Genomic DNA, 22,593 nt, shown 5'->3' on the forward strand with positions numbered 1-22,593 from the left:
AGTGGAAATTAGTTTTGTTCGTTTGGTTTTTTTGTCTTCATAAACTGAGTATTGTCCTAGTTTTATTACCTTGGAGTTAATCAACAAGAACAGAGGAGACATAAGATAGAGAAGGAGGTTTTACATAAGGTAGTTAAAAAATCTGCAGGCTTCATCTGCAGAGAGAAGTTGCTTCATCTGCAGAGAGAAGTTCCTTCCTCTGTTCCCTAGTGTTTACATCTGTTGGTTGTGGGCTCTTATCTTGAGCCTTTTTCTTGGATAGGTTGGTGTAGAGAGGACTCAGAGGGCTTGCCATGCTCTGCTTTCTGCTGGATTGGGTTCAGTTTAGGTTTGTTTCATGGGGAATCACTGCATATTTTAAAAAAGACCTCACCATATAACCGCTGAGCGAGGTCACTGATCTCCCGAATCCTTTCTTCTTGCTGAGGCACTGAAGGCGTGATGAACTTATTGAACTGCTGGTGGAGAATTTCCACAGCTTCTTTTGTCTGGCACTCTGTGGAATATTTTCCAACTCTTACAACTGTGGCACTTGCATCTTCACACCAAAAATGACACTAAATTGAAATGGAACAAGGCATAGATTAAAGAGACACCATCATTTTAATGTTTTTCATTTTTGGCTGCTGAATTTAAATTTCCTCAAACGTTATATTCACATTATTTTGAACTCTCTAAGTCTTAATAAAAAAAAATATCAAAACATGATCATATGCTTTGTACTTGGATATGAGAGTCAGATAAGGAAATAGAAGTATGGAAATTTGTTTGATTTTCCTACCTGCTTAGATTCGCCAGAAGCATAATTACAAGGAAGGATGTTGCATACATGCAAGAACAGGCAGTATGAAAAGAATGCATGGTATTAAAAAGAATCCACATATAAGCTAAAAGGAAATAAAAAAGCCCAAACACACAAAATACAGCCTAATTTTGTTAATTGAAATCATTAACAATAAATGGATAGAGTATTGCCCGATCAACACAAATAAGTTCTCTTTTAAGAATGAGATTAAGTCTGGATTGAGGAAATACCATCTAAAGAATAGCATTTGATCTTTTTTTTTTTTTTTAAATAGAAGACAGTCATTTTCAAAGCACAGTTGAGAACTGAAAGAGTTTCCTCACTAAAAATAAATGACCGCAATGGAAGGAGCACATCTCACCAAGGCCAAGCCCTTACACTGAGTGAGGAATGGAAGCACATGACTGCTAGGAGCTAGCTTCAACTGAGTGCCACAGAGCTACAGCAAACCCACATGTTAGATATAGAAGAATGATCTTGACCCTTCTTAATATGGTGTTAAATCTAAAATCTCTATTGCATCAGGGGTAGAGAGAGATTTATTTTAAATCTCAGAATAATAGGCTACAAAGAACACTCAAGAACTGCAAGTGTAGATTTTCTTCAGTATGAAGTGTGCAAATACAATAATAACTTTAACTCATCAAATTTCATATATTTTATGTATACTCTTCCATTTATCCTCGTAACAAAAATATAATACCAATAACAGTTTTCATACCTGAAAAATCCTATCACTTTTTTCTTTCTAAACATTTTCATATTCTGTGACGTAAATAAGTCATTTTGAGTATTTTAAACAGATACCCAGCAGTAAACATAATCCTGCAATGGGTCAAACACCTTGAGTTGATGATGTTATGGAGCAATGAGAAACTCTCATATGTTGCTAGCAAGAGAAAGTCAGTAAAGTCTTTCTGAAGAGCATTTGGACAATACACTCAAAACCTTGTAACATTCATCCCCTTGGGCTCAGCAAATCTACTCTGGGAAACTGTCCTAAGAAAATAATCATGAAAAGGAGCATGAATCATGGATTTAATGACAATAACAGCTAATGCAGCATTGTTTTCAAGTATCAGGGTAACTGTCTGAGACAACATTACAGTATGGATACCACTATGAGAAGAGGGTACCTCTTCGATCATCTCCTGGAGATGCTCAGTCAGGTCCAGATTCTTCTTGTAATCTGTTACAACTTTGTCAAACTCATCCACGTGTTTTTGCAAATCCTTCATGGCCTCCAAAAGGACAGTGACTTTATTATTTGCATAATTTAAGGAAGAATCAGAAGTCTTATTCGCAACTTTTTCCATTTTCCTTTTCAAAGCCTGTGCCAAAAAAATAAAGTTTTTAAAATAAAATTCAATTTTTATTTAAGAGACTAGCTAGTAAATATTGGAGAGAAACTTGGAAAAATTCTTGCAGCTTCCTCCATTTTAATATGCTAAAATCATAATTACTACAAATGTATTTTGGAAAGAATAAGTTAACAAACAAAGTGGAGACAGACTCATGGATACAGAGAACAGACTGACCGCTGTCAGAGGGGCATCTAGAATTGAAATGCAAAGTGATTTCGCAGTAATTGTAGTAGTACATGCAAACAGATACGCACTTTTTCATTACCTGTATTTTTTCAGCATGCATATCGACTTGTTGAATTTGGTATTTCAGAGCCTTCAGATTCTTGGCTTTTTCATTTTTCTTAGAGTAATTAAACTTCAAATTGTTAAATTTCTTTTTGATATCTTTGAATGACTCTCTGAGCTGCAGGTCAATAAAAAGAAAGAGATGATTTCCTTAAAATGAGAACAGTAATATTCACTTGTAATAAATGAAAATATCTAAATATTTCAAAATGCTCATAATCTTCAAAATGTATTCAGAGTGCTTTTCAAAAGAAAACAAGTCTGCTAAGTGAACATACAATTGAATTTAAACATATCCCCAAAACATAATTATGAATTCATCTTAGTACTTTCAGAGTACTAATTTATAATTAGCATTACAGTTATAGAATATCTTTTGGCCTATAACCAATAAAGTTTTTTAACATATGATAAAATTTCAACAGCTCTTATTTTCTTATTTGTACTTTTTTGATATCATTTTTCCATTCATTCCATTCTCTGTGTGCTAATATTTGTCCCAGCTCTTTCCATCTCTTAATGCCCTCTTACAAAGGAGCTGCTCATGTTGCAGAGGTCAACGACGTTTTGACATTGGGACTATCTAGAATTTACAGAGGAGACCCACCATGACATACAGTAGGAAAAGGACTTATTAGCCCAAATTCGGCAAAAATTGTTTTTTATAAACAGTTTCAAATAGAGACTTAATACTTAGATATAGACCATTAACTTGTCCTTCAAAAATGAAAAAGTAAAGTGATGGTTGTCACCAATTATAACAATGCTAATATATGCATAAACAAAGTCTATGGCTACACGTTGAGAACAGGGCTAGATTATGACAGTCTTAAGAACAAACAACTTGCCTAGTGAACGAAAATTTTAAGCCGTCAGTTCCACTGAACACACTGCTTTCTGTGCCTCTCTCTATATTCAAGAAGAATAAACATATTGACAGGCCACTCTCTCTTTATGTTATCAGCAAAGGAAAGTACAGAGAAAACATAAACAGTCTCAGATTATATGGAAACATTTTAACACCAAAATGAACAATGCCATGTTTGATAAATTTGACTATGATAAGGGAAGTCTAAAAAACATTAAAATTCTCTTCAATGACACCAAATAAATTATCTTGGAGGGAATAAAGGCTGTGTACCTGCTGTATTTTAAACTTCTAACACAGAAAAACATATTTGCATTAGAAAATGCTTGCTTTCTCAAAATTCTTATTTCAGAGTGTGCATATTATAAAATGAAACTTTGATCTTACCTTTAACACTTATTGTAGATAATTATCTATAAAGTCTTAGCAAACTTCATACCTGAAATCAGTACACTGATGTAAGTTTTGCATCTGACACACTTATACTTAATCAGCATTGTTTATTTCATTTGGTATATAAAAGTGTTGCATTAGTTTTAAGCTACAAACTAAACCAAGCACAGAGATCACATTAAACATTTAAGCTGATAAATCAGTAACATTCTAAAGGAGCAGGAAGAATTATAGCTTTAAAATTTGAAAACGGTTTCTCTATTAGAACTCAAAAAAATATTTAAAAGATCCTATTCAGTTGTTTTATATATATATATAATAACCAATTAATATTTGAATTCTTTGACATTTGATGTTCTAAAATGCATGTGTTTAATGTTAGTGGGAAAGGACAAATAAAGTCAATTTTATGGGATTGAGACATAAAGAGATTATATCCTGAATTATTCACCTAATACGTTGGAAGAAATTTTTTTCTTTGAAGTCGAAATTTGTAACTATCATTATAATAACTATAACAACTAAGGAAATCAGAGACCCTTGTATCTTTAAGAAAACATGTTCTCAGTGGGGCATTAGAGTTTAATTAGTGCAGAGTGTCCAATTTAAGATGGTAAAGTTCTGGAGGTGGAGCGTGGTGATGGTTGTACAACAATGTGAATATACTTAATATCACTGATCTGCACCCTTAAAATGGTTAAGGTGGTAAATTTTATATTCTGTGTATTTTACCACAATCAAAAGTAAAATTTTTGCTTTTCATAAATATAAATAAAATTAAATTAAAAATAAAGCAAAGGGTAAAACTCTAACATTTCTTATTACTGTTTTCCATTTAAAAATAAAATGTTATATTATTTTTTTCTCCTTACTAGAACATGACATAATATAGGGTAAGACAAAAGTAAATTTATAGTTGTGAGTATGAAAAAGTTTATTCTTGCATTATTTATTAACCATTGTATTATTTTTCCGTATGAAAAACTGTAAACCGACTTTTGCCCCACCCTGTAGTATACACTCCAGTACAGAAAAAGGAAGAGGGGCCCTGTTATCAATCTGATAATTGTCGGATTACATCTGCTTGTCTAAATGGGAAAGATCATCTATTAGAAAACTACATGATGAATGGAGAAAGGCTGACCCTTAACCCTTTAATTCTAAACCATGAAATTTTAAGTCTACTTTGGATGAAGAAATTTAAGACTGATAAGTGATGAGTGCAATTTTATTGCTGTTTGTTTCAGAATGCACGCACTTCCACTGAACATGATTTATAAGGCCAAAGAACGTTCATGGCACTATGGGTATGTGAGATGGGATCAGCTTTGTTCTGACACATGAACTCTCTGACAAAATTGTTGGCACCTTTCCCTTTTGGTGCCACTGGAAATCCATCCTAAACCTTGGGCCTTTCCCAGCTCAGTTCAGGACTGTACTGCAGCAGATACGAGTGGAAGGCAGCATACATGAACTACCTTCGCAAAAAAAAAAAAATCTAGTCATGAATAATTGTCTTACCTGCCCATTTCAATATAAAAACTTAACTTCCCATTTAATCCCCACATAACTTGTCATCATATTTTTAAAGCAACTGAGTGCCACGGTAGCTTGGCTGTGGTATTATTGTTCGTGCAGCTGTTTCTAACTTTAGTTAGCTTGTCAGCAATGGGGAATGGTGGCCATGGCTGGGACAACTGGTCAACTGGAGCACGTAAGCCAGAAAAAACACCCCAAGCTTGGGGCAAGGTAAGGTTTACCCAATCAGAAATATTTAAATGTTATAATTCATATTCATAACATTTAGGAAAGTCTTAAGAAAATCAGGAGGGAGATTTTTTTTTTCCTAGTGAATAGTGTGATTTTCCTATCTTCCCACTGGCTCAGCTCCTCCATATTTGCTATGGAATGAGCAGACTAAGTTAATGTAGCTATTATTAGGAGAAAAATATTAAGACTTTAAAACTGTAGTTCTTTTGACACTAGCGGTATGAGCATCTTCACCAAATGTCCCAGGGAGCAGTAAGCCTCTCTCAGGGTTAGGAATGAACAAAGCATCTTTGAGAAGAAGCAGAAGAAAAAGAGGCTGATGACTACGAAGGTGGCTTGCTATTCTTAGCTCTGGTTGAGGCAGCTTTGGCACAAGAATGTGTTATTAGTGAGTCTGCTGCTGACGAGACCAATTTATGTTAGAGACATGGGACATTTTAAAACTAAGGAAACGCATTTCAGACAAAAGCCTTTCATTAGAACTATGGCACATGTTTGGCCAGAAGCAAAAACACAAAACAAGTAGTCCATTTCTCTTAGTGTCCATTTCATGAGCTTTATTTCTTGCCCACGTTGTGCCTGTTCCAGAAAAGGGCTTTCTGATTGATGCTCATTTTCAGTAAGAGGAAGAGAATGTTATCATCTTCCAGGGATGTTTGCATTTGAAATGAAAAGATTCAAAGACTCATAATTTAACCAGAATGATTTGTTATATAATTATTAATGGTAGACTATTAAGCCTTTGTGCTGGAGAGATTCGAGACAAACTTTCTGGCCCTTCCTTCCATAAAGCAACTGCACCACTTCTTGCTGTGTTTAAGACCAGTCTTGCAGCAACAGAAAGTAGGGCAGCTTGGAAACAGGAGACACTGTTTCGTTTTAAATTGCAGATGGCAGCACGTCTCAGCAGTACCTATCTTATCCACTCTGCAAGTTTTGTGTGTTCGTAACATATTTAAGTTTTATTTTCTGGACTTGATAACTATGATTTTACACTTCGGCTTTCTCTATTCTCTAGCAACAAGAGTCATTTTGCAGATGGAAAACACCAAACTTGTAACAGATTTTAACCCTATGAGAGGGACATTTTCAGAACACATTGTAATAGTTCCTATTCTTTTGCAAGCACCATCAAATGGGCTCACAGTGCGGCCTGAGAGTGAGTGGCTGGGACTAAATCCCGTGGGCTTTAATTTGCCCTGGATTCTGTTTCCTGAGGATTTCTGCATTCCAGTGACCCAGCTGGCACATAGTAGCCAGATGGCTATTTGCTGAATGACAGCAATTTAGTTTTTTTCTTAAAATGATGAACTGGAAAAAACAATTATCCGTGCTGTCCCCATCAGGCATTTTGCCCATCTATACACCCATTTTCTGCGTCTCTTCCTGCTGCTGAGTGACTGTCCATGGTCAGTTTGTCAATGACAGATCACCATACAATGTCAGAAGGACATTAAAAGGTTTAATTTAATAGTTGTGTATGTGTCTATATCTTCGCCATTCTCCTATGCTACTTTATTGCTTCTATTGTCTGCTTTGTATCCCTTGGACTCAGACGAATTACTTATCCAAACTGACAAAAGAATTTGTGTGATTAGAATATTGACTTTGACATATGGTAGAAAGATAGATAGATAGACAGACAGACAGATAGATAGATTGTCCTTTTCTCTTTCTCTCCTGATGGGTTAGATGTTGCTACAGTGCAAAAAAATTCAAACTGAAGTAATATAATTATATGAAAGCTTCTGAATGCAAAATTTATTTTGAGAAAATGAGCACCAACCCAAATCTGCCATTACTATTCTTTTCAAGCAAAGTAATTGTTTGTGGTCTATAATGAGACTCTAGCTACAAATTTCCATTAGCATCATGTAAATGTAAGGTAATTTTTTTGGCCAGATTGCAAGAAAACATGCTCAATACCAACTTATTACATTTCTAAATGAAGACGTGTAAAGCATGAGTAATGTTCTGTCATATAATATGGCAGAGAATGTCTATAACATTTGTGTATTAACAACTTATTTATATTGCCAGGCAAGAAAACACATAATGAAATACAACATTCATGCATACAAACGTATCTGTGTGAAATGAGTGAGAAAAAAATCACAAAATATGTCAGTTTGAAGGCTGTGTTTTCTAGTAGGTAGGCATGGAGAAAATGAAGTTTTATAATTCCCCATGTCATACAGTGCAAGGAATTAGAAAATAATATTTTACCCAAGGCACAAGTCCATGGTTTTTTATCTTTAAGGAATTTCTACTTTTCCTTACACTTTTAAAAATCACATTTAGAACACCTCACTTTATTTTGCCTTGAGGTATCACATCCTTTTCTAAGAGCCATTTGTGTAGTTAAAATCATATAAGTTAATTATGGCAATATAAAAAAAGGTAATTTTGGTTGAAATAACCAAATGAATTGTGCTATTATATCAGGTCATACAAACAGCTATATACATATACATATAGCTATGTATATAGCTATTTGCATGAATATATATATAGTAACTGCATGGACTAAAACATTAAGTGAATGGTGAACTCTGAGCTTAGCAAACGACAAGTGTGTTGGTTGCCAATCAATGAGCCACGGGCCCACAGTGCCTGAACCTGTGAGCTGCAACTCTGCAGTCCTGCCACATGATGTCAAATAAAAATCATAGACACTTCCGTTTTCCCATAGAAAATCATAGACACTTCATTTCTGAAAAATGAAGATATGAAACCAGACATCCTCCAAAATTCACTTAAACTCTGAGTCTATGAACTTGCAAGAAGCCCGTTAAGCACATTAGAAGAAAAGCAATGTGTTTTCAAATCAACATAAAAAGCCAAATGCTATGCATGGTCTAGTTCCCTGGTAAGGTATCTGACCTGTTTTTATACAGAAAAATAATGTAGTGGAACATACTGCTTTTAATTTTATATAATGTTTGAAGTACCTATACCAAAATTAAAGATGATAATAATAAAAATGTCTAGGCGTCAAATATTATTACCACTTGGAATCTCGCCATCTGTTTGCACTCCGATATTCATAATACAAACTAGAACACACGTACTTTTATTTTACTAAAGGGCCCTGAAAATAAGCTAATTACTGTCCCATTTAGGCTCCTGGTTAGAAAGTCCAGAGTATAGATGCTACCCTGTGACACGCCTAATATACCTATACAAGGAAGGAAAGGGGGAAAAGGAATAAAAGTTTTCAAAGACCTTTTAAATGTGAAATTATAACCTACTACAAAGACTACTTGGATCTGAAGTAGAAGTAAATAGGAAGAATAGCTGTGTTAATATTTAAGGTCATGTTAGAGTGATATCTGATTCCTAAATCAAACCTGCACATATCTGGTTGCTCATTCCTGCTAGGGAACAGACAATCCTGGGGCATCCTTACTATGACTGGAAGAGCGATCTGCTTCCCCTGCCAGCTGGCTCCCAGCACAGGCTCATCACGAGGCAGCCCCTGTAAACAGACCCAACTGTGGGAAGGGCCTGCACAGGGAGACCCAGCCCCATAAATGCCACAGCGCTTTAGGGAAATGGAAACTGAGCCATAGGGGATGGGGCATAAGCCTTAGCCAGCCCCAATTGTGGTTTCAGTAAATAGCTGAAATCACAGCAGCGAGAGCGATTTTCAGCAAGACACAAAGTTTACCACGAAGAAGAAGACAAAGAAGAACAAGAGGAGGAAAAGGAGTAGGGGAAAGAAAGGCAGGGAGAAGAAGGAAGAAGAAAGAAGATAACCTTGGTGAAAGATACTAAACAAATTGCTTTCATGGCTGCAAATCTAAAATTTATAGCCTTGGGGAGAATAATGCTCTCCTTGAGGTTGCTGTCCTTACCAAGGCCTGACTGGAGTGTCATTAGCTGCAGTACAGGAACCAGAAGAGGACATTCTATTACCTAGAGGGCAGGCTACACTACAGGTTAATCCCAAACGAATCTCTAGCCCAAAATGACTGCCTTGAACATAGACTCCGAGCAGAAACTCTACAGTCCTGCAGCACATTGCTAAGATGAAAATGGTTTTTGATGTCAGTTCCTGCTCCCCTCCTGCTGAATGGGATCCAAGTGGCCCCGCCTGCTCTCTCCTCTTACCTTCCTGCCTTTCCTTCCAGCCAGACTTGCCTCCTGCACTTGTCTGTGGTCTCTAAAAGGGAGACTTGCAGGAAAGGGCACTTCAGAGCTAGACCACTCTTCCAGTTTAGCTCCAAGTTCTTTAGTCTGTGCTCTAATGTTGTTTGATAATGTTTGATATGTGTTGGGCCTAGATTGTGTAAACTGAATGTCCTTCTTCCCCCCGCCCTCCGCCTCTTTCTTAATAGATTTCTGACTAATGGATCTGAAATTATGGTACCTTGTGTTCTGTCAATTCCCCATCAAGAATTGGGACCCTTGCTATCCTGGACAAGTGAGGCTTTAAATGGCAATTTGACTAGGGGAGTGTGGTGGTTGTGGTACAGTATGTATCCGGGGGCTGAGGGTCAAGCAGAATTGAGGGAGAGGAGTTGGAGTTATGTGGCAAGGGGTGCATTGATGCAGAGGATAATTTTCATTTGGTACTTCTTTTTCTTTAGGAGCTCTTTTGCCAGAAAACTCACTCTAAATAAATATGAAACTAGCCACTTGACTTTGGTGGTAATTACCTCGTAGCCTCAGAGGCGAAGATCCTGCTCTCCTGACCCTTAGCTCCCGCTTTACCATGAGTCAGTGGCCCCTAAATAGAACCTCAGCAGGCTGGAGCCGGCTGTGAAGGGACACTGTCACCCTTTCCGCCCTGGCAGGCTGTATGCACTCAACCGGATGAGTGCTACAAGGGTTTGAGTGAGGGCAGAAGAAAGTGTACTGTCAACTGTAATACTAAATTCTAGGTTTTTCTATGCATTGACAATGTGCTGATTTCAACAAGTTTGAGAATTGAAGTTTACTCAGACTTTGAGTTCTGAGGCCGTTGCTCCATGGGTTCAAGGTCAAAGGTGAAAAGGATGTCTGATTCTCTGTGTGTGCACGCACAGGCTCAGACACTGAGGCGCAGGCACCAGGTTCAGACGCGTGCTTCAGGCGGTGTGTCAGTTCTGACCACTGCCACCCACCTCATTTATCTCGTCCCTCGTGGCGCGGCACTGCATGCTGCGGGCAAGAACCTGCTCGTGCTCCTCGGCTTTGGCACGCCAGGTCACTCTCTCCCGCTCGAGGACGTCCAGCTGCTGCTGTAGGTTCTTTGCAGATACGTTTGAGCAGTTCTAGAAGTGAAAGAGAAGTGGCAGTGACAAAGGGAACAGGCAAAACAGGAGTGAGACGCATGTGCCAGGTACCTGCATTATGAAACTCATAAATGACATTTAAAAAATAGGCTCCTGATTTATTTTACCTGAAGCATATTTGAATATACTAATTTCCAAAAGAAGCCCGACACCCAACATGATGGGAAAGGCAAACCATTAGACTTCAAGTCTTGAAACTTCAGTTTTGAAGTTTGCTCATCACACCCAACTCCTAAGAGACACCATTCATTATAAGGTATAATTTTTACTTCAAAAGGCATAAAATATGCATTAGGAACACTCGGCTTCTGCACTGTAATTTTCCTGTCAACTTGAGCTCAACCTCAGGTTCATTATGCAAGCGCTCCCATCTCCACCAAGCGGAGGGTGGCTAAGGCCACGGCCAGGCGTGGACTGGAGAGCAATTTACATTATTTGTGCAAAGTGAGACGCTTTACTTTTTTTCTCTTAAAAACGAATTGACTAATAACATAAAACTCTTTAAAAAGAAAGCTCCTTCTTGGTAAAAATAGATTCTATCAACAGTGACAGATATTATGCATTCTTATATCTTTCAGTTGAAAAAATACTTTAGGTTCAGTGCATTCTATGTAGTTTAGTGGATATCTTAAATAAACTTAAAAGTGTTATTATTTTATTAATATTATACATATTGGATAGAACAAACATAATATTTTCTCCCTCAAATTAGGAATTTGGAGAAGGAGATATATATATATATATATATCATATATATATATAGTCTGTCTGGTGAAAATCCACCTGTTGTTAATTGTGTGACATCAACGTCCTAGCAGCCAAGGAGAATGGACTGGAATGCACATGAATGAACAATGATGACTTCACTGTACTAGTCAGTGGGGGTGGTAGACACTGTTGAGTGTGCATGAAAACTGTGTGGCCATCACATTCATAATACCTGAATGAGTGGAGCAATGACTCTGCATCAAATTTTGCATTAAGCTTGAGTATTCCTCCACAGAAACTATTTGGATGATTCAGAAGGTTGCAACTATGGGCAGCTGGTGCTTCATTATGACAATGTACCTACTCATGCATCATATCTCATGCAGAGTTTTTTTGCAAAACATCAAATCGCCTAGGTAACTCAGCCCCCTACAGCTCAGATTTGGCACCCTGAGACTTCTGGCTTTTCCCAAAGCTAAAATCACCTTTGAAAGGGAAGAGATCTCAGACCATTGATAAGATTCAGGAAAATACAAAGGGGCAGCTGATGGCAATTGGGAGAACTGTGTGAGGTCTCAAGGTGCCTACTTTGAAGGGGACTGAGGCGTCATTGTTTCGTGTACAGTGTTTCTTGTATCTTGTGTCTTCTTCAATAAATGTCTCTATTTTTCATAGCACATGGCTGGATATCTTCTGGACAGACCTTTTATTAAGTCAGAGCCCAATGTGTCATTTATAAAAATTTGGTCTGGAATTATTTCCTTGTCTTTTAGACACCTCTGTAATATCCGTCCAGTGGAATAAAGCAGATCCAATGTCTAGTGCTCAGAGCCTTTGATCTTCTCTAGGAGGCTCTTTCATTCTGGGCTTTTATGGATAAAGCAACTTCTCTGGGCCTCAGATTCTTCATCTATAAAATGAGGCTCGATGATCTCTAGGATACCTTGCCAATCAGAAATGCTAAGGCAACATTATCCAAGGAATGTAACATGAGCCACATAAATAATTTTAAATTTCCTAGTAGTTATATTAGAAAGTAAAAAAAAAAAAGGTGAAATTAATTTTCATAATACAGCTTAACAAAATATATCCAAATATCAACATTTTACCACATGACCAAATATAAAAATATTAATAAGTTCTTAATACTGGTTTTGAAATCTGGTATGCATTTCACACAGCACGTATAAACTTTTGCTAAATTTTCATCAGAAATAGTTGATATGTATTTAAATTTCAGAGTTTATACTTTAAAATGTCAATTCCCATATCCAAGTTGTTCTGCATATATTTAAAAGTCTCCCAATAACTGCATTAAGTGTCAGTTTTTAAATTGAACCTAATTAAAAGTTTAGTTTCTCACTTGGATTAGGCACATTTCAAATGCAAAAAACCTGGCTGCTGTATTAGACAACACATCTCCACCATTTTTTAAAATTAGCATGAGAATAGATGTATTAAACTAGTCTTATAATCAAATTTTTCTCCTTGAAATGTTTTCCCTTTGTTAGAGGTGGTAGAAACTCACCACAAATGACTACCCAACATTGCAATGTATTTTTAAGTGTAACATCTACTAGGCACTCTGCCTGGTCGCTCCCCTGTGCCATGCCCTCTCCCAGCTGCATTAGGTGTGAGGGGTGGCCTTCTAAGTGGCTTACAGGCCGCTGCACTGATGAGATGATGTCCACTCCCAGGCAAAGGGCCAGTTTGCAGAGATGGTCTACGTGCGCCTGCTTTTCCTGAGAGCGACTGAGCTGAATCTGGGCCTCCTGAGCATTATCCAGGTCCATCAGCTGTTCCAGAAGCTCCAATTCCCTTGATTTGATGAGATGTTCCAGCTGGAATATACAGCATTAACAATTAACATGAGTTTCCTTTTAATGAGGACAGATTTTTAAAGCCTATTTCCTATAACATATTTTACTAGCTGGTCAAATGCTGCCAAGCCCATCTGCAATTGTTAGGGTTACAACCAAATGAGAGTTACGATGCTGCAAATCAATAGGGTAAAACTGAAGGGTTAATGTTGTCATTTCTATTAAAGAAGAAAGCACTCTTTTTGGTCATAGCCTAAAATCTTAGAAAGATCTAGCTTTGTGATCTGAGTAAATTTAGAGGCTATTTTAAAGGGATGTCAATACATTGCCATTTTCTGTTAATACAGGCTAGTAACTATGAATTTTCACCGAGCATTCTATGATGTCAGGTCCTTGAGATACAAAAAAAATTGAATGTGTTTTCTTCCCTCAAAGAGCTTACACTTGAATTGGGGGTAGAAAGCAATTAAAAATTGAGACTCTAAAATGACAAATGTGTGGAATAATCAATGAACGGTCTACAAATTTAGAAGAGAAGAAAGTCATCCCAGTGAGGTAGGATCTCTGGAAGCAGGGTTTAGATGGCTGAGAAGAGAGAAAGGGACGTGTCAGACGATGGCAGCCTAAGAGTCAATGAGTTAGAACGTGGGTGGCGCCTTTGAGGGGCAGAGCAGGGCTCTCTGGATGGAATAGAAGGGGGCATGGAGGTGTAGTGAGAGAAAAGTCAGAGGCCAGATTGTGGGAAGCTTCTAATATCAGCATAAGCAAGCTGGCTTCTATTTATTATACAATACTTTATATTTAATTTCATAGTTTAAAACTGAGGGCCCTCCCGATAGCCATGACAAGTCTCACCTCTTCCTTGACTTGGTGGAACTGGACTACCTTGTACAGGATGTCCTCATAGTCTTGGATTCTCTCTTGCTGTTTTCGATGAAGGTGAATGAGGTCCTTGAGCTGTTGAGACTTCTCTTTCACAGGGGCTCCTTTGCCATTTAATGCTTCTGATTCTTTTATGATGTATTGAACCTCATCATTCAGTTGCTAAAATGTTGACAGCGATAAAGAAAATACAGCTTTCAGAGAGCTTTTTACTTTATGATTGACTATAGTAAGAGCTAAATAGCCAATCATCTCTCATTTGCTAACAAAAGCATTGTGAGCCTCACCCCAAGCCCTGCAAATCCAGGTATTGTGTTCGATGCCAGGGTTGTATTATTCCATCTCTGTCTTCTCAGAGAGCAGTGGAAAAAAAAGTCTTAATTTTAAAGTTAGGGGGGTGAAGTGGAAAGTTATATATTTCTGTAGCTCACCAAATATTTTAGTCCTCTGCTATGTAATGTATTTGATATACTTTATGAAGCCATGATCATCTTCGATATTTAATACAGACTAGAATCAGGTGGTATGGGAAGAACACCAAAAGAAGACAAGTATATAAATATATTAGGGGAATTACTTGTCCTCTGTGATTAAAGAATGATCAGAATGAACCACAGCTGAGTAGCCCAGTAGATGTGCTGTTTTAAATGTAGTCATCCCAGAATCCACAAATAGCCACTGCATGTCGGGAGGAATAGACTGCCTTCCCTTTACCCAGCGTTACTCAAATATCCCTCATAGGAGTCCAGGTCCTGGGGTAGAATGTGCAAAGTGTGGACAACTCAAAGAGGAAGCTCCAATAATTTCAGGACTGGATCTTAACAGCAAAGACAAAAGTAACGGAAATCATTTAGAATAAGGAGATAATCTGCAAAAGAGTGACCTAATAAGAATCTTCAAGTGTAAATCAAGCACGTGGGTATCAAATATGTGCACATCACAGAGACAGAGCTAAAGAAGCTGTATAGTCCCTAATTCAGAGGAGTTTACACATGTGCACACTTCTGCCTGTGCAGGGCATGGGCACATGAGCACACGTGAAATGCCAATAAGCATATGACACAGGGTACGTCAATAAACCTAACCCAGGCTAACTGGATTTTCTAAGAGTTCACTGTGGGCCACAATGTCATGTGTTTTGTGTGTATGCGTGCAGGGGGGTGGGTAGGTGATTATGTATTGTATTGGTTTGTCTGAAAGGAACATTAATTTGATATTTCCTACAAGAATCTTCAACCTTCTAATTCCAAGATTCTTTAAAGCCAACACTTACAAAGTAGTGACAAACAGAAACACAGGTATCTTAACTTTGCAACAGAGAACAAGAATCCAGGCAGGAGGATTACATGACTGACCACCATTTTTGGCAGTTGTGTCGTTGCGTCCCATCTAGGAGTGCTGGGAGGTGGGGTGTGGAATGCGTTAGTAGTCAGGGCCTGGGAACGTGACTCATGGTTTTCCCTGTCACATCCTGAGGGCTCTTGGAGAGGGAAAATAGGAGAGCAGAGCAAAGTTCCTGGGAGGATGGGAGGAGCCTGGGGAAGCAGTGGGTGGAGACAGTGACATCACAGGGCCATTCCAAGGGCAGAGGGCAGCACAGCCTCTGTGTCTGAGCTTGTTCACCCTTGTTTTGAGATGACTTGCTCTAAAACAGGTCTGTACCCCTTAGAAAATAACTACAATAAATATATATGATGAAAACATTAATAAGAAAATAATTTAATGTAAACTAGAATAATCTAAGGCTACTCTTAGGACATTTTGTAGCCCAAATGTTTGTATATCATCAAGTCCACAACAGTTCAGAAAAACAGTAAGAAAAGTGTGTTTTCAAGTGGATTTTTTTTGACAAGTACTGCTTTTGTTTAAAAAAAAGAAAAAAGTAATTCACCAGTCTGTTAAAGTTAATTAGGTAAACTGCAACCGAACAGTAAAGAACAATTTTCCACTCACCCAAGTCCATCAGTTTGTTTCTTTACCTGGAACTGAGGCTTCATGGCATTCCATTTCTTCCTGAGACCTAAAATGGTCTGGAGGCTCCCTCCAAGGTCAAGCGCAGACACAGGCATCAGTGCTTCCTGAAGGAGTTTTAAGTTGTGAGCAGTCTGAAATAAACATTGGATGGTTACGCACGTGTTCTTTGCCACCGCCAGGAAATTCGTTAGGATCATTCCAGTGACGACACGGTGTGTCATCCAACTTTTCAGTCCCCATCAAAACAGTCACCACCTGGAGTGAGCTCGTGGTTCTAAACTCCATCAGTAAAGAAAAACCTAGGCCCTCGTTTTCTTTACCCCTTTTGGCTTTATTGTGGTAATATATACACAACAAATTTTAGCATTTTAACCATTTTTAAGTGTGCATTCCAGTGGCATTAGTACATTCACATTGGTGTGTGACCACCAACACCATCTACCTCGAGAACTTTCTCATCATCCTTAATTGCAACTCTGTACTCATTAAACACCAACTCCTATTCCCGCCCTCACTCCAGACCCTTGTAACCTCTATTCCACTTTCTTTCTCTGTGAATTTGACTACTCCAGGTACTTTATATAAGTGGAATCACATAATATCTCCCCTGTTGTATCTGACTTATTCCACTTAGCATAATGTTTTCAAGGTTCCCCATGTTGTACCATATACCAGATTGTCCTTCTTTCATAAGGCCGAATACCACCCGCTGCGTATGCCCTCACCTTTCTAAGTTGCTCTTTGAACGCTGCCCACTGTTGTTTCACAGGCTTGCTTGCGGTGGCTTTAAGCTGCCATGCCATCCGAAGGCGGCCAAGTTCTTCTCTTTCTGCCTGCTGGCTTTCCATGGTGTTCTCCATAATGTGTGCTTTATTTTTCACATTTAATATTTCATTCTCTTTTGCCTGTTAAATTAATAATGCATACAATGGCTTCTCTTTCCCAAGAAATATAACATTTTTGCATGTAAATACTCTAGGAGGCAAACACTTGATCACTGCCAAAGCAGAGCACAGGCAGTTCTGAGATCAAGACAAGTCAGAAATGCCTGTGCAGAGGCTGGGCTGGGCCCTCAGCAGCCACATTCCATGCTGGGACTGCAGGTCCTGAAGTCTCCGAGACCTCAGTGCAGTCTGAGATACCTGCTAGTGTCTGGTTATTTCCTGGGCCTTGAGAGGGTGATTGAATGAGCTCCTGGATACAGAAATATTATATTAAAGTCAAGGTTGTTTTAATGCATAAGTTTTAAAGTGCATTCTACCTTTCATTTTAATACACTCAATAACAGATGTCAAAATCTCAGGGAATATGAGGGGGCAGGTTTTTCTGGTATTTTTTTTTTCTTTAAACTATCTCATTAGTTGTATATATTACAACTATTTTAAGTTTCCCTTGTGAGCACTTCCTCAAGTTACTCCCTTTTGTGAGAACAGAAATGTGCACCTATCTCTCTCCATACTTGTATCCCCATTGGGCACCAGAAGCGCAATATCTAAATTTAGAGACTTCGCTTCCCTGCTTTAGGTTCTGGCTGGCTGGTCTGAAATCCTTTAAACCATGGTTTTAACCAAGAAGAAATTCAATTGGAGGCAGGAGAGTGAGAGGTAATGGGTAAGAAGACAATGTGCTATTTTATACGCAAACATAAAAAACTGCAGGAGAATATTTGTTTGGCAAAATAATGACTTTTACTTTGATGGTCAGTTTTTCTCAATAAATCCTTGAATTTCTAAGAAGCAAATGTATGCGGATTTCTATAATGACAATGACAACTAAATATCAAGGGACCTTTTAGGTTGGAGTTAGAAAACACTGTCAGAAAGATGTAACAGAGTATTTTAAATAATAGGTTATCCTATTTTTAAGTTATTTTAAACAACATTAATATTGCATATTTATATTATTAATTTAGACATTATATAGTGCTAATTAATTTCAAAAATATAATTGCAGGTCCTAAATGAGATTTTGCCCATGAATTTGAGGATCTAGGAATAAAGTGATATATTCTGTAATTATGATTAACAATATGCTAAATATTATGAAAGATATTAAACAACTCTACCAGGATGTACCCCAAATCGTTATTTTTATCAATGCTATAAATAAAGTTAGGGTACCTTTCATCTATTATTAAGAAACTATAATCAAAATGTAACACAATATAGACATTAATGTGCTCTTGGAAATGACAGCATGCCAGTGACAACTACCGTCAGCAGGGCACGATGGTGTGAGTGAGGGCTAGGAAAGGGAGCGCAACTGGCAAGATTTGTTGACGGCTAGATGGCAGGATCCAAAAAGAGGGATTATGCATTTGGCAGACTTGAGTATTTTGACCTCTTGGGAAGATTAAACAATCTACCTGAGGTCTAGTTAGTAAACATGCTACTCATTCCACACATCTGTGTAAGGACACTAAACTGTCTATTTTCCATTTAGACTCCGGCAGAGTAAACGGTCTGATATCTTGCTTTGTAGACACCTTGGTAACAGGAAGGCCTCCCAGACAGCATTCTCGGTGTTCCCCGCAAAACATTTGTAAATTGGCACTTTGATCAAGATGTCTGCCAGATTTCTCACTTAAATCGGCTTCTCCCATCTTGATGACTTTTAGATGAACTGAAAAATTTTCAATTTCCAGCTTGAAAACATGGGCCACGGCACCCCAATCAAGAGCAGAACACTCAGCAGGTGATGCCAGCTGGCATCTTCCCTTCTTCACGCCAAACTGGTGACCACATTTCAACAACAATGTCTGTTTAAAAGCCTACCAGTCCAAAAGATAGGAAGAGAAGTAAAAATATGTTTTATTTCCTTTACCAACCATTTATCTCAGAATGTTACTGAACCAATAATGGTAACTATTATGTGAATCGTAATTCTTATCAATAAGGAGGAATTTATATTATGACAGTAGTAAAACATACATTTTTAAAACAATGCCTGACATCTGATAAATTTGTATTACTCCTGCCAAGATAGGGCCACAGGACTGGAAAGGAAGAGAAACAGTAGACAGTAGAAACAACTCCAGGTCCAGATGTACGAATTAGCTGACATGCACTTTAAAATGTCCATGATTAATATAGTTAAAAAAGTATAGCAAAGGTGGAGAAGGAGAGAACAAGAAAGAGAATTTCATCAGCAATTGATATCTAATAAAAAAGAGCCAAATGGAATCTTCAGACCTGGAAAATAAAAGTCCTGAAATGAAGTTAGTAATGGGCAAAAAATGCAGTTTGCAAACATTTAAATTCTCTTATGATTGCAAATCAGAGAAGTACACAATCAAGAGATGGAAGAATATATACTGAACAAAGTAAAAATGGAAACAATAGATGATAGGTAGGTAGATAGATAATACAAGGCCTAAATGTTCCACATTAAAAATTACTTAATTGTTTTTTACAAGCACCTGTATAACATAAGAACATGGGCAAACTGCTTAGCGAGTATGCTGTGATTCTTAAAGATAGTATAAGATATATTAGAACTGTTTAATGTATATTTTGTTTCTTCACAAATTGAACAAGAATGGCCTTTTAAACAACAAAGGTTGAAACAAAGAAGATGATGTCATTCTCACTATATTTATAACATTAAGGAACTCAAGCCCTAGGCCTTGAGCTAAAAAACAAAGAAGATAAAGAGAAAATTGCAGCTGAAAGTAGATGAGGTAGTTAGACAGAACCTAACTCTTCTAAATGAATTCAGGCTCCAAACTGAGATTAATCACATCTCCAGGTACTAAGAAAATTGTAGATGTCAGTTATCTTTGCACAGCTACAAAAAAATAGGTGAAGGGCCAGAGAATCAGAGAAAGAAAAATGCTTTGACTCGCAAAGGGGAGAAAAGGCTGGGCTACACAGACTATAGACTGGAAAGCTTTACAATGAAAACCAGTGCAATAAGTTCATCGTTGATCAAGAAGTTTGTGAGCAGTTTGGAAAAGAATCCTTTGATCACTCCGAGTCAACCTGATTTCTGCCAAATTATTTTTATGCAAGGCGTAGGACGTTAGATAGGGGTAGAATTAAAAGCAGGAAAGAGGGCTAATATGTTAGACAGCAGATACGAAATTAGTTTTATGAGATGGAATCATGGGTGGAAATGAATGAAATAACACTAAATAGGGGTAAATATAAAGGTCCACATTTATACGTAAAAGATAAATAGCTGACACAAATATAAAATGGGAGAGACCTAGCTTGGTGGGAATTGTAACAAAAATGCATGAGAGTTTATTCAATCACAAGCTTAATATGAATCAGCAATGTGAAATCATGGCTAAAAATGAATGCATCATCTTAGGTCTCATTGGTAAAGAATAATGTCCCTTTGTTGTACTCTTTGTTGCAGTTGTACTTTGCTTTTTGGTTACATTTTATGAACGATTTTGATAAACCATAGAAATTTCTGGGAGGAAGGATCAGGATGGAGAGAAAAATGAAGCTACTCCTAAATTATAGAAAGGATTTTCATGTGGTTTGCTGCAGAAAAGACTCAGATTTGATATAGCAACTATTTTCAATGTCTGAAGGACTTTCATGTATAAGAGAAAAATAAATGGGAGTACTTTCCCTCCTCTCTTGTGTAGCTACAGAGGGTTATAACCAGATATGAAGTCAGATTTGATTTAGTGTTTTAAAAAATGTTTTCTAGCAGCTGGTGTTTTCTAACAATGGAATGAGCAGTTTCATTAGGAAGACATTTGAGGTATTAAAAGAGAAGTGGATTAACCATCTTTTAAGAATTCTCAAGAGAACTTAATGTGGGTGAGAAGTTGATAGAAGGATTCTAGAATATTTTACAGATATAAGTGGAACTAAAGTTAGGGAACATTTCTAAATATAATGGAACTTTACTATAAAAAGATCTGCTATAGTAAGAAATCATTCAAGATCAAAATTCATCCTAGACATTGACCTGAGCCACTGGACCTTGTTGCATATTCCCAACATAACTTAGAACTTTTGAGTGAACTTCTACGTATTAATAAAAATGATGCATTTGGATTATAGTTACTCTTTCTTCTAGACAGCTAAAACCTCCATGTTATAAACTTATGAGAAGTCTAGGACTCAATAAACGTAGAAATGCTGGTCTTCAGCACTGCTTGAGGTTGAATGACACTTTTACAGAACTTTCTAAACTCACGCTGCTGATTAAGTGATAGCTGAACTTTTAAATTTATGATTTTGACTTTGACAAGTAATCCTTGCAGATAGTGTAACTCTCATAATGTCATTCTCACCATATTCATTAAATTAAGGAACTCAAGTCCTAGGTCTTGCAGTAAAAAACTCCTCTTCAGAAAGAGCTTCCACTGCCTCTCAGCTGAGTCAGACCGATGCTTGGCTTCTGCGGTGTCCTCTTCCCGCCGTGGGTCTGTAGTTCGGTAGAACTCCTTCAGGCGCTGGCACTGCTCATCTACCTGAGAGAGAGAGGGGGACGGTGGGGGGGAGAGACAGAGAGAGACAGAGGGGAGAGAGAATATAAATGCCAGATAAGAACACTTAAAGACATTTTTAAAGAAAAATGACACTAGATTCCAGTAGAAGCCTATACAAAAATAAAATATGAACTAAATTTCAGAACGCTTTAAATAATTATTAAATATTGTCAATTTACTGAAAATCTATCTAGGTTGTTTACAGACAGTACTATCACTGGGTAGTAAATTGAGCTAATGAGCTTATTACCTATAAGACCTATTTACTCTAACCCAAATCATGTTTATGTATTTTATATATACATATGTTTTGCAACTGGGGACAGTTGATTTCAAATATTGGTATGGGTCTATTTAAAGCTGAGTTTTATAATTCAGAAGAAAGCCATATATATATACATATATATGTACACATATTTGTATGTAATCAAGGAAATAAGAAATGTGAATCAGTGAAAAAATTTTAGTAAATCACAATTTGCTTGAATCAGTTATAAGCCAGAATGAGAGTACAAATAACTACTAATTTTCTGTACAAATATTAATATTAAACTGCTTTCATGGCTAAGGCCTTATTGAGGTATATTACTTCACCTCCTTAGAACTATATTTTTTCATTTGCTAACCAATGTAAGCAGCACCAGATTATTTTCAATCACTCTCTTTAGAAAGAGCTTACATAAAATCAAATGTGCCTATAGAACTAAAGATGAACATGTAATTAACTGATGTAGAAATAGTCAAAAACTTTGACACAGGTTCTTATGTATTTTGAACAATAGTTAGTGGCCTATGAAGACAAGACTCAAAGAGCTCATAACTACCAAAATCAACCTAAACAGGGTGAGAAACTTCAGGCAGTGGTTAGTCGCTGTATTTTAAAGACTTTAACAACATTCTTAATTTAAAGGAACTTAATAGGAGATCCTGCAAATGGCACTGAGAAATGGGAGTGCTCTCCTCATTTCCCATATTCCATTTATTCCT

General features: G+C 37.3%; 1 protein-coding gene across 1 annotated transcript in view; it reads right to left on the reverse strand.

Annotated features, from left to right (window-relative positions):
• CCDC141 (coiled-coil domain containing 141) overlaps positions 1–22,593 on the reverse strand; it is a 156,079-nt gene that overhangs the window by 16,656 nt on the left and 116,830 nt on the right. Inside the window, exons 12-20 of the mRNA XM_054562630.1 lie at positions 21,409–21,588; positions 16,877–17,056; positions 16,157–16,282; positions 14,151–14,339; positions 13,137–13,316; positions 10,597–10,746; positions 2,435–2,575; positions 1,942–2,136; positions 374–557 (exon numbers count right to left, since the gene is read on the reverse strand). Of these exons, the coding sequence (XP_054418605.1) occupies positions 374–557; positions 1,942–2,136; positions 2,435–2,575; positions 10,597–10,746; positions 13,137–13,316; positions 14,151–14,339; positions 16,157–16,282; positions 16,877–17,056; positions 21,409–21,588 (1,525 nt within the window). The remainder of the gene's footprint in view (positions 1–373; positions 558–1,941; positions 2,137–2,434; positions 2,576–10,596; positions 10,747–13,136; positions 13,317–14,150; positions 14,340–16,156; positions 16,283–16,876; positions 17,057–21,408; positions 21,589–22,593) is intronic.

The sequence above is a fragment of the Pteronotus mesoamericanus genome, unplaced genomic scaffold, assembly GCF_021234165.1.
Source record: "Pteronotus mesoamericanus isolate MK-2021 breed Mesoamerican mustached bat unplaced genomic scaffold, CSHL_Meso_final scaffold_651, whole genome shotgun sequence".
Taxonomy (NCBI): Eukaryota; Metazoa; Chordata; class Mammalia; order Chiroptera; family Mormoopidae; genus Pteronotus; species Pteronotus mesoamericanus.